Source organism: Coenobita brevimanus, chromosome 93, assembly GCF_032717465.1.
Source record: "Coenobita brevimanus isolate Jiangsu-jjx chromosome 93, ASM3271746v2, whole genome shotgun sequence".
Classification (NCBI taxonomy): Eukaryota; Metazoa; Arthropoda; class Malacostraca; order Decapoda; family Coenobitidae; genus Coenobita; species Coenobita brevimanus.
Window position 1 is genome coordinate 45986746 of NC_137046.1, and position 12663 is coordinate 45999408.

Here is a 12663-nt window from a genome sequence, read left to right on the forward strand (position 1 = left end):
GACAGTGGTGATATTAACTCAGTCAGACTCATGTGGTTCACGTTTGGCTGGGGAAAATCGTCTTGCGTTTGCTGGAATAAAACACTTAGGAACATACGACCAAGCGAGGGTTAATAAACGTAATTAGTAGCAGGAAAGACATAACAGAATAAAAATAAATCAGCCGGAGCGGAATACAAGTGGCCTGGTGATTAGCCCTTCAATATGATGGTGAATATCGCTAGTGTCCTGTTGCTACCAGACGATTGTATTCAGCTTGGGAGTGACCTGTTCTGGTACATGAAATCTATATCTAACCCCTCCAGTTCAGAAAATCACTCCTAAACGGAATAAAATCGTCTGGTGGCAGCAGCAAAATGAAGAAAAAAAATGTTGTGGGAGTGAAAGGACTGAGGAATGAAGAGCTAATCTTAATATCACGAGATCGATTCCAGCTGCGGCAGGGAATATTTCGAGGATTTGAATTTCACTGATTTTCCAGAAGATGCACCAAGATATCACAGAAATACTCCGTCCATGCCATCACACAAGCCCACAATGATACACCTCTGATATAGTTCGGTATAGACGTGAGGTATTAGTGCCTAAGAAGAGACATGTGAAGGCTTGTGTTCCATCTGTTGGTGTGGGGGAGTATTGCTGGACCTCAGGGAACGGACACAATATCCGATTATGCTGGAAGTCCCGTAAGATTTCTAAGACATTTCAGAAGGTTATTTAGATATAGATTTGACCAAAACAGGGATCAGATTATTAACCACTATGAAGTTGCGTTTACTGAAGGCCTTATGGGCGAAAAAAGTTGCCCTCCTATTTATGCAAGGGCTTCCTGAAAAAGGAAAGAAAGAAAGAAAAACTCGAGGCTAACTAAATATATAATAATTTACTGTACACTTTTTTATTTTTTATAGGAGCAACCATTTACCTCCCAGTGAGACCAGAGTGGGTTTAATGTAGTACTGACGTCAACACACATCAAAACACAATTTGTTCCCTTCGTGTCATCATGTATCAGGGGTGCTGTGTTAATTAGGCTGCCACCTCATAAAACTGTGTACCCTAAGGAACCCACAAACAATATCCGCATCGTTCTATATTCAACAATCAGGATCTAAGAATGTTAGCAGGAGACTATTGAGGCAGGCAGGATAGTTATTTATTTACTTGTTTATTTATCTCATTTATTTATTAATTTATTTTTATCCGACGGCGTCTTTTGAGTAGATTGGTGAGGTAGGTGGAAAGGACTTTTTTTTTTCCTTGCCTCTCTAACTTTGGACGTCACCACTTCAGTATGCATTTCTTCTTACTTTTTCCAGACGATTTTACTCAGTTAAGGCAAGACTGATCAAACTCGTGAGGACAGATTTGCACTTCATTAACGCCTGCAGTATGAAAGGCCATTTGGGAGTAGAACCGTATCATTGAGAGAGAGAGCACGAAATAAATAATAACCTCAAAAATCCATCCCCAACATCAAGTAATTGCCCTTTTGCGTTAACAGATGGCGTTTATTCGTTATTTTGCAGGCATTAATTAACCACTATCCACACTAAAGATCAGGGGAACTATATTTTACATGACGTGTATGAAATGCGTTAGTGGTGATGTTTGAAGTAAATTTCAGGGTATACTGTATATGTACGACTGAGCAATTCAGTTCATCGAATTATCCGTCAACATCGTCATATAAAGATAGGATGAGGAACGAATTACACACACACACACACACACACACACACACACACACACACACACACACAATACTATACTGGGAAACTGTCAAAAACGTACCCCGAAAAACTAATCACTATTTGTCATGCGCCTTTCTTAACCCTTTCAGTCCGAAGGCATCCTTTTTAATTTGCTTTGGTTAATGTCAGACAGTTTTAATCAGTTTAGAAGAGCCGCCTATGAATTATACGTCACTGCAGTTTAGTAGTCGACCCCTTCAGCTTAAGGACGTATTATGTGTTCTCGCCGCTACCGTTTCATTCACATAAGAAGCCACTAGAGTTGAAAAGTGATGGAGAGGAAAGAAAAGGAGAAATTATCGGAGGGAGACAATGCGATATTTGTCCGTGAACCAGAAAGATGGATAAAGACATGATGAGGAAAAAAGATATAAAGGATAGGAAAAAAGGGAAAGATGGATACGATGTGAATGACTGAAAGATGAGAAGAGAGTGAAGACAGAAATAACTGGAGGAATTGAGGAAATGGCAGGGCTAAGCAGGAACTGGAGAACCAAAGAGAAAGGTGTTGGAGAAGACAGGGGAAGTGGAAAAGAGATAAAGACTGAGTGAAGCAGCCAGAGGAAGAAATGCAGAGGATGGCGAATTTAGGAGGGAAATAGAAGAAAGGCGATGGAATAAAGAACAAGGAAGAATAAGGAACGTGCGGCTGGAAAAGAAGATGCTTAGGAGTTAAAGAAGAGGGAAAGGAGGAAGACATGAGTGAGGGAGATTAGGGAACAAACAGTGAAAATGTCAGGGATAAGGAAGGAGACATAGAGATGGAGGGAGAAGGAGAGAGAGAGAGAAAGATAGTGAGGATGGTACGGGAAGAGTAAATGATGAGGGGAAGGAGGGGGAGATGAGGGAAGAAAATAAAGGAAAATATGTAGAATATGCCATGAGTATGGAAGTACAAAATGATATGGAAATCAAAGTTGGAGAGAGAGAGAGAGAGAGAGAGAGAGAGAGAGAGAGGATAGTAAGAGAGCTGGATGAACAGACAGATAAATTTGGGTACAAGAGACGTGGGGAGGGGGGGAGGGGAAGGGCAGCAGTGGAGGAGAGGTGAGGAAGGTCAGGGTTCATGCCCACTTGTAAACTCTACGGGGTATGTCCGCCTCAAAGTAAATTCAAAGCAAAGACCCAGAAAACACACCCAGAAAAAATATACCGCATATCTAAGGATGGTGTATGTGTGGTAGGTATACTTTATTCTATTAACCCTTTCACAACGATGACGACTTTATTATTGTCATTACTACCGTCAGATAACAAACTGAGGGAATTAATGGAAATGTTTCTATAATCTTTTTACCTTAACTTGGCCCATATTTTTGTCCTTTTGCAGCTTATTTCTCGTAGCTCAATGATGAAGCAAGACAAAACTTCTCTATATCCTCTCCACAGCACTTCTTCGTGACTGGTACCATATTCTAGCGTTCATCTATTGATATAATCCAGAATTAAAGATGGAGAGACTGCAGGTTTAAGCCTGGTTAGGGTGAAGAGGGTATAGTCCCATCACTAAGAGAGGGAATTTCAAAGTTAATATAATCGTGTGGTAATAAGAGAATGGACAGAAAAAGACGTCATGATACTGAAGGGGTAAGGAAGCATATATCAAAAACCGGATGGCGATTTAGGGAAAGAAAATACCCCAAACCATGACTCCTAGGATGGAATTAACACGTGCCCCCATTTCCTTCCTGACGTCATTAGTGATCTTGAGACTCGTCCTGATATGAGTAATGATATGACTCTTCTAATTATGTGTAAATTTTATGACGCTGGGGAAAGTGTAATGCTGTATAATTATTGTTGACTCTCCTGAACATTTTGAAAAGCAGAAAACCATTATTATATCAGGATGTAGAGATATGAAGGTTTAAGATGCAATATCATTGAACTGTGACTCATTCTGTGTGTGTGGTGTGTGTGTGTGTGTGTGTGTGTGTGTGTGTGTGTGTGTGTGTGTGTGTGTTTACATGAATGTGAGAATTTGTCATAACTCGTGTTCTGTGTATGTGTGTTTGGTTGCGTGTGCTGGGATTTCATAAGTGTGTGTTTGCCGACGCTAGTGTTTGGAAGAGTAATTAAGCCCGTGTGACTGATAATGACTAAAAGGTGTTTGGTGTTTTTTTCCCCGTCTTTATGAGTGTTTGATTAATAGACACGTGTTTCTCTCAAACGTGGGTTTTTACCTGAGTGCATAATGTGCATCACAGGTGTGCGTATTCATGATAACTAGAAATGATGCTTTTTTTGGACTTTTTTCACTCCCCCCTCTGTTATCCGTTTTCTCTATCCCCAACTCTCTCTCTCTCTCTCTCTCTCTCTCTCTCTCTAGTGAAGTGGGTGTGGCCTTAGCACTTCCTGGTGGGGTGTGCCTCTATCCAGTGCCATTGTAGCAAGGTGAGGGTTGGAGGGGAAGGACGGAGGGATAGCAGCGAGAGAGGACAGGACGGAGGTAAAAGGAGTGAGAATGGAAGAGTGGGATGGAGGTCAGGATAGAAGAAAGGGACTGAAGGGGGCGGGGAGACAGAGAGTGAGGATGGGATAGCGAAACAAGTTAGATGATTGGGGATAGATGAGGAAAACAGGACAGAACAGATGAAGAGAGAGAGAGAGAGAGAGAGAGAGAGAGAGAGCGAAACAAGTTAGATGATTGGGGATAGATGAGGAAAACAGGACAGAACAGATGAAGAGAGAGAGAGAGAGAGAGAGAGAGAGAAATTCCCTGCTGTGCCCACCCAGGCCTCTTCTTTTCCTGTTTTTACTTTTCCAAATTCGTAGCTTTCCCCAACTCTCTAACTACTTCAAGTCTTAGTTTATATCCCAGTGCGTTAGTTTTCTCATTTCTCGCTCTGTGCAGCCACTGTGTTTCAAACAAATAAAGTATATGACATGACGATTACTGGACTAGTGATCTATATGTTTTATCTCATGTAGCCCATATTGTAGAGTGTGAAAAGGATTCTTCATCATCATCATTATCATTTTCATTATCATCATTACTGTCTGTTCTTTTCTAATCTCTCTTATGGTCTCTTCGATAAATTCCTGCCCTCCATTTTTTCTCGCTGTCCCTTCCCAATATTCCTATCTTCCCACGTCCTTTCCTTTCCCTTCTCCACTCTCTCCCTCCCCTCTAGTCCTCCTACATCCATCTCCTAAATCCTCTTCTTCCTCCTCCTCCATCTCCTGTCCCCCTACCATCCTCACCCGCCCTTCCATGCCCCGTCTATCACCACCACACACCACCACACCTCCAGTTCCGCCACACTAACCTCCAAACTCTCTAGGTGACTGTCTCCCTGTCTTCGTCCACCACCTGGCAAAAATAAAAACCTGGACTGCCTCTCGCATGAATGAAAAACCCGACTGTAGTATCTGCCGGCCGCCCCCTACCCCTCCCTCACTGCAAGGAAGGACCCCCCCATCCAGCCTCCCTGCTGTGCCAAAAACGCGCAGGATCGGTGACGTCACGACATCGCGCAGGGGAGACACCTCGCGTGACGTCAGTTAGGTAAGTGACTCATCCAGGTAATGATCATCCTCTTGTTCTCACCTAATTAAGCATCATATCTCCTAGACTAGCGTGTAATTAGCCATAACAAGGATGTCAAACAAAAGAATGCCCTGTGAATGAGGCAGGTGATGGGAGGTGTGGATGGGTCTACTGGCAGCGCACGGCAACTCATTCTTTCCTCCTCTCTTGCGCAGGGAGGGAGCTCCGAGGTGACCTGCGCCAGACACGAGCGAGTGAGTTGTCAGTTCCCTCTGGGCCGTCGGAGGTTACGTGTCTCCTCTTCCCCCTACTGGCACTTCAAGCATACTGTGCCTATTCCTCTGAGGAGCACTGTTTCATCCGAGGGCCTTTGTTTCCCTCCTTCAAGTATCCCCAGTAGTGAAACATCATATAAACCCTGTGAGACCACCAGTGATATAATTATCTAGTGAAATTAATATATTTATATTTAAGTGCCGTTTGATTTTCGAAATTACTTGTACAAGAGAAACAGTGTGTGGTCGATGAATACTGACTTGCATATTTTCCCAACTAACACCACCTTCAGGCTATGTGTACACCACGGACCTCTTCCGGAGAAAGCAATCGTCACCCTTAGAATTATTCCTGAGTAACAATGTTGGTGTAAAAGGAAGGCAGCAACGCAGAGATAATCATTGTGTGAGAGTGTGTGTGTGATATTTGGACTCATATAGTGTCAGCCATGGCCCCAAATATTCCCATGAGAGATATTTTGGTGGAGGACAGCGATGAGATAAGTAAGGAGACAGTCGATTTGGTCTCCCCAGCACCCACTGAACCCCCTCCGCCCCCTCCAGTGCCTGAAGTGTTCCTCCCGCACCTGCCCCAGCATTTCCAGGACCCGGACAGCCCTAACCTCCACATCCTACAGCTTCACAGAAGCACCTCGCAGTCGCCACTCAAGAGTGAGAGATCCACACTAAGAGTACTCAGGCCAGTCTCATCCACAGGAGCCACCACGCCTCAGGATAATGACCAAGACGTTACCCAGCCAGGCAGCGTGAGAGTGCTGGAAGATGCGATTCGCGTGACAAGTGTGAGAAATACAGGTAACAGAGATTCCAGACTCCTACCACATGCCAGTGAGGATGATATAAGGTCAAGCCAAGGAACCTCACACACGACGTCCCCTGATAGCACTGTACAGATACCCAAAAACGTCCAGGTGTCCTCAGTGGTCATACGGTCTCCAGACAGTTTGACACCAGAGGGTCTCATCCACATCCCCAGCGATACACCAGAAACCATCCAAAGAAGACCCGCAGACAATCCTCAACAACCAGGTTCATCCCGAAGGAGAACCACCGTGAGACCCTCCGCCTCCTTCCCCTCCACGACCCACAGGCACGACCCCGGGGTGCTGAAGCTGCCGGGCCATGAACCTGAGGCGCCCGCTGACCTGGTTCTGATTCACCACGACCGGGCCATCGACACCCGCAACCAAACGGGCCTGAACGGCATCTACGTGAGGGACGACAGCACTTCTCTCACGCCCGAAGGTAAGCTGGCTAGACGACAGCCTTGATATTCTGTGCTCCATAAATCTTCTACATTCTTTCCCTCTGGTTACTCACAGCCGAAGGTAATTTTTTGTTTGGTGGGCGGTCTCTTTTTGTCTGTCTGCCTGCAATGTTATTTCTCGTGTGTGTTTTATGTTCAATAGCCCGCTCCAAATCTTGCACAGTCTTTCCCTCTAGTTATGCTCGAAGTTTCTTTATCTGGAGGCTATTTCTTTTTTATTTGCTGATTGTGTTTTCTTTCATGTTCACCTGGTTTGTGTGCCTCTCCGCTATATGTTCACTATTCATTATGCATCAACTTTGCTTTCCTTTTTGTTACACCAGAAGGGGATACGGTCGGGGATTTTTTTTTTTCTCCTTTCTTTGATACTCTATTTTTCTTTTAGAGTTCATTGTTTCCGTATCTCTGCTCTCTTTACTCTTGTCTCCTCCGTAAATATCTACATTCCTTCCTTCCACTTAATCACAGTCGAAGGTGACATACTGGGAGGTCCATTGTTCTTTGCGTCTGTCTGCTTAATACTCTCAGGCTCCTATGACTCACACTCAGCTGAATAAACCTGTCTGGCGTTAACTTAAATAGAATGCTAGAGTTATCCCCACTATGAGAGGGCTGACAAAATCGTCTTGTTAGCTAGAACAAAATACTAGAGAAGACATGATCACACGGGCAACAACACACTTTTTTTTTTGCTTCTTTTAGGTTGGGCTTTTCCGTGGCTCTGTGTTTCCTGTTCATTTTTTGTCTCCAAAAATCTTTTCCCTTCCAGCTACTCACTTCCGACGGTGATATACTGAAAGGGTCCACTTATTTCTGTGTCCGTTTATTCTGCTAGTTTTTCTTTTAGTGTTTGTTGTATGTCTTGTTTCCTGATATCCCCTCTTTCCTTTCATGTTTCCTGATTTCCTCCCTTTCCCCTTCATTTAGTAATTTCTCAGAGTCAAAGGTAATATGTTGAGGGGGAGGTTTATTTCTTTTTGTGACCATGTGCTTTACTTGGTGTTGCTTTCTTTTTACTTCTTAGCGTCCACTGATTTCTGTTTATCTCTGTTTTCTGTTCACTTACCACATCCATAATCTTTACTGTCCTCTCCCCAAGTCTCTCTTACACCCGAATGTAGTTTATATTGGTGGGGATCTATATTTGGGGGATGGATCACGTGCATAATTTTTACTTTTAACTTTGCTGTGTTCCTTTGCTTTGTGTACACTTCTCTGCTCCATAACATCTACCTTCTCCACGTTCGTCAGCTTCCCACAGTCGAAAGTGATATGTTACAAGCATCAATTGCTTCTAGTATATCTGTGTTTATTCTGCTCTTATCTTTCTTTTACTGTCAAGTATTTTCTATGCCTCTATATATTTATATATTTGTTAGATTTTTGTTTTGCTTGTCTGCTCTATAATCTCTTCTTTCACCTTCCCCCTCCTCTAATTTCTCACACCCGGAGGTAATATTTCAAGGAGAGAAGGGGGTCCACATATCCCAGTCTCTCCCTTTGTTTTTCTGTTTATTTTTTTCGTTCTCCGTACATTATCTTTAGTGTTCAGTGCAGATCTGTTTTTAAGTATGTTTTGTTTTGCATTATTCACTTGTGTCTAAACTTCAAATGCCAAGACAGCTCCTTAATTTCAAACATAACACTGTCTTAGAATCTGATGTAGTCTTAAAGTATCACCGTACTACAATCTCCACTGCTCCTCAAGGTAAGATACACACACACACACACACACACACACACACACACACACACACACACACACAAAACAAAAGATTGCATGCAGCTTCACTCCTAATCTGCATTTTTTTCCATGGATACAACGATAAACAAACATGTAAAATTAAAATGAGTTCGTGTATTCTGAAGCCGCACAAAAATTCCTTAAATAATGCAGGGGAATATTTTGTTTATTCACGATACGGCTCGAACGTTACATATCCTGTCATGCAACAATACTACCGGTACATTCACAAGGATTACAACTTCCTTCGAATGAATGAATGAATTTTGTAGTTTCTATCATACAGCAGGATGATTGTGTAGCTTTAATTCCTTCGTTATATGGTGATCTTATACGTTTTCTGTTTTGCTGTGAACTTTATCATTTCAGTCATAGTAGGAGTTTGTATTGAGGGAAAGGGAGGGAAGGACGATGCATGTCCTGCCATACACAAAACTCACTGTGTTTTTTGTTCGTGATGTTAGAGTGCCAAAATCGGTTCAAATAGAAAAATGACACCCATATATGGAAATGTCTTTTTTTTAGGGGTGGAGGAGGAAAATATAACAGTTTCGGCCAGACTTGGAAAAACAAGAGGGTCCAGGTCGGGCTGAAACTGTTGTAACTTCAAAATAATAATATTTCCATATGTAGGTATGATTCTTCCATGCGTTATGTTTACAGCGTGGGGGACTTTTGTTCACTCGGTCCAAAAATAATTCGTCTCCAAAAAATAAATTAGTAAAGGAAAATATAAATCCTACTTCTAGATCGCACCCACCTTATTTGGTATTAGAAAGTATATTCACAGATGATGATGATGATGATGAGAAACTGGTCTGTATAAGATTATTTTTTTTTATCATTTCAATACAACATTAGATACATTAGTACCTAAAGACACAAAATATATGAGGAGCGACATGCACCTGAAATATGTTTTTACTTGATGAAATATTATGGCAACAGTCGATATACGTAGAGCCTTTTCATAACAAACAACCAAGCAAAATGAAACAGCAGTGAAGCAGACCAGCAGGCAGTCACATTAAAAGTAAATCCACCACCACCATCATCATCATCATCTTAGCTCCGATTCATACAGCATCCAAGTACGAGAGAGAGAGAGAGAGAGAGAGAGAGAGAGAGAGTCCCTACCATGTCCTCAGTCTATCACCACTACCTGAGTCCAACGCGGAAGATATGATGTAGCATTGTCTTTATGCTCAACTGCTCCTCCATCACGACCACAACTACTTACTCTTACAACACAGCCCCAGTAAAGTATAATTCTGGAAGTCACTACCTTGTCCATAATTCTAGATGTCGAGAGAGAGAGAGAGAGAGAGAGAGAGAGAGAGAGAGAGAGAGAGAGAGAGAGAGAGAGAGAGAGAGCTGTGTTTGACAATTTTTTCGTTTCTTTGTTCTTTTTCTTTCCTTTTTTGTACTGTACGTCAGCTTCCATATTTCGTCTTAGTTTGGAACGCCACCTCTAACGTTACGCTCCGTGTAAAGGGACTATTAACAGAATCTACGTTATTTTCACTGACTTGCATTTATGTCCTATGCTTGTAAATTTCTGGTCAGTTGGCAGATCTATCTATTTAACTACCAATGTATTTATTTATTTATCTATCTATCTATCTACCTACCTATCTATCTATCTAAATATATCTACCCATATTTCTATATTTATCTGTACTACCTATCTATCTATATTTATCTATCTATATTATATTGGTCCGATTTCTATACGTGTGTTTGCCTGTTACACGGCAAAAACGGCGCAACGTAGGGCAATTTTTCTTAGAGTAAGGTACCGTTAAAATGCTCTAACTTGAAGAATAAAACAATTTCCAGCCCAATCGGGCCACGGGTTTCCAAGTTATGACTCATTTCTTGACATCGAGCGAAGGACGTCGAGGGCGGCCTGTAAGCGAGTCAGTCTGATGCCTACCTTTCCAAGCCTCGCCCTAGTTCGGAACACCACCTCATCACTACGCTACTTGTAATTCAGTAATCTCTATTAGTCAAAAACAATAGTATTTAAATCCATCGTCCGTACAGCCCACCCAGCCAAGATCACAACCACAGAATTGCACAGAACTCACAGACATTAGCAAGATCTGGCTCGTATTTATAAAGGAGCCTAAACATTTATTTTCTTCCCGACGAAGAAGCCTCTAGAGAAGAATATAACTTAGCATTCATATGAATTAACCTAACCTAACGAACCTAGCCTAACCTAACCTAAACTTAACCTAGATTATCCCAGCCTAACCTAACAGCAGCCTAAATTAACCTAACCTTAATTAATCCATCCTAATTTAAACTAATTTCGCGAATTACGTTTAGGAACGCTTATAAATGCCGCTCTTATGCAAGGAAGAAGGAACCAAAGGCCAGCAGCCCGGATGATTGGTCCCTCTAGAAAAAACAAAAAGAAAATAACAAAGAGCCAAATTCAAGATCTGACGACACAGGTCTCTCGGTTTATGTCACCCGTGAAAGTGTTTTTGTGAGCCGAATTCAGGCGATACTCACTGGCTGAAATCACCTCGTAATGGTATGTGAAAGAATAAAAAACACAGAAATACGGAGGATGAGTTATGAGGTAAATTATTCCAGTACAGAAAGGATGACTCAAAGAGCAGAATAAGCAGAAAATATGAGTTAAAAAGAAGAATAAATACAGGCAATGATTTAAAATGTAAAACCAAGAGAGAGGATTGAAGAGTCTGATTTCGTAATGCAGAAGCGGCAAACAAGAGCAGTGATGATTTTCAGCGATTCAGTCATGCATTGCGTACAGACAGTTTCGTTATGATACAAACGCAATCACGGTCAGTAGTTGCTTTACACCCTGACCTCTTTATGAAACAAGATTGCAACACTCTTGATTACTACTGTTTACTCTGACACCATATCACCGGATTACGATAGGGTTTCATGATAACGTAAGCTGATTACTGACGACGACTACTGTACCTTACATTTGTCATTCTCACCTGGCTCTTAATTATGCAATCTCAAATTCCATTATTACGCACGAATCCAACAACTTTCGTAAAAGATTTGCCACAGACAGATTAAAAATAGCAGTGCAGCATCATCACTCCCAAAATCAACAACTTGCAGACACATTACCACGAACAGCATCCAAGCAATCATCGAGGGAAGAATGCACAACTTTCATGCAATCATCCTGCCATATACACTCAGCCGCGTTGCGCCACTTGCAGCACCAGCAGCAGCAGCAGGATGGGAAGAGAGGAGAAAGTGCCATTTAAAGTAAGCAGTGAGACGTGATTTCTACAACATCTTCGTCTACACTGCCTTTGTTGTTGTTGTTGTTGTTGTTGGGGGTGTTACTAGAGTGGGATGTAAACTGTGGTAATGTTGGGGATGGTGTTGTAGGTGGGTGTAGATAGTGGGGTAGGTTGGTTTCTCGAGTGATGTTTCTGTGGTAGCGGTAGAGTCATGATGGGGGCTGCAGGTGATATTGGTGTTGTGTGTGGTAATGTCATGGATGAGGTTGTATTTAGTATTGCTGATGGAAGTGGTAATTTCCTAGGCGATGATGTAGGCGGTAGTGGTGGTGTATGTTCAAGCATCCAGTAATGTTTTTGTTTATTCAATTGCCCCCATTATGTGGTTCCAGATGGGTACATGGGTGGGCCTTGCTGGACGTTCATTTTCTGTTTTCTATGTAACTAAAAAAAACAAAAAACAAAAAAAACAAAAAGAAAATAGCAGCAGTAACAGCAGCAGCAGTACTAGTATAGTCGCGACTCTCGAGTCTGAAGGTGTCATTACCATGCCCTGGCAACCTACCCGTCAACAGTGCGTCCGATTTCGTGTACGACAAGCGTGATTCTTGTATAATATGTTCGCCTATAATAATATTCGTGTATAATAATATGATTCGTGTATAATATAATACGAAATCGGACGCAAAGATGACTGGTAGGTTGCCAAGCTTCGATAATGACATCTTCAGACTCGTGCGCCAGGACTACAGCAGCAGTCACGGATGGTGGTAGAACTGCAAGATGGTGATGGCTGAGATAACATTTTGGAGGGCAGTGTGCTAGTGGTGAATGCAGGCCATTGTGTGTTGCATTATCCAGCGT

At 42.2% G+C, this 12663-nt stretch overlaps 1 protein-coding gene across 1 annotated transcript in view; it reads left to right on the forward strand.

Annotated features, from left to right (window-relative positions):
* Positions 1-5531: 5531 nt before the first annotated feature.
* The window catches only part of LOC145412510 (uncharacterized), a 57368-nt gene continuing 50236 nt past the window's right edge, over positions 5532-12663 (forward strand). Inside the window, exon 1 of the mRNA XM_080282396.1 lies at positions 5532-6785. Coding sequence (XP_080138522.1) covers positions 5969-6785 — 817 coding nt within the window. The 5' untranslated portion in view covers positions 5532-5968. The remainder of the gene's footprint in view (positions 6786-12663) is intronic.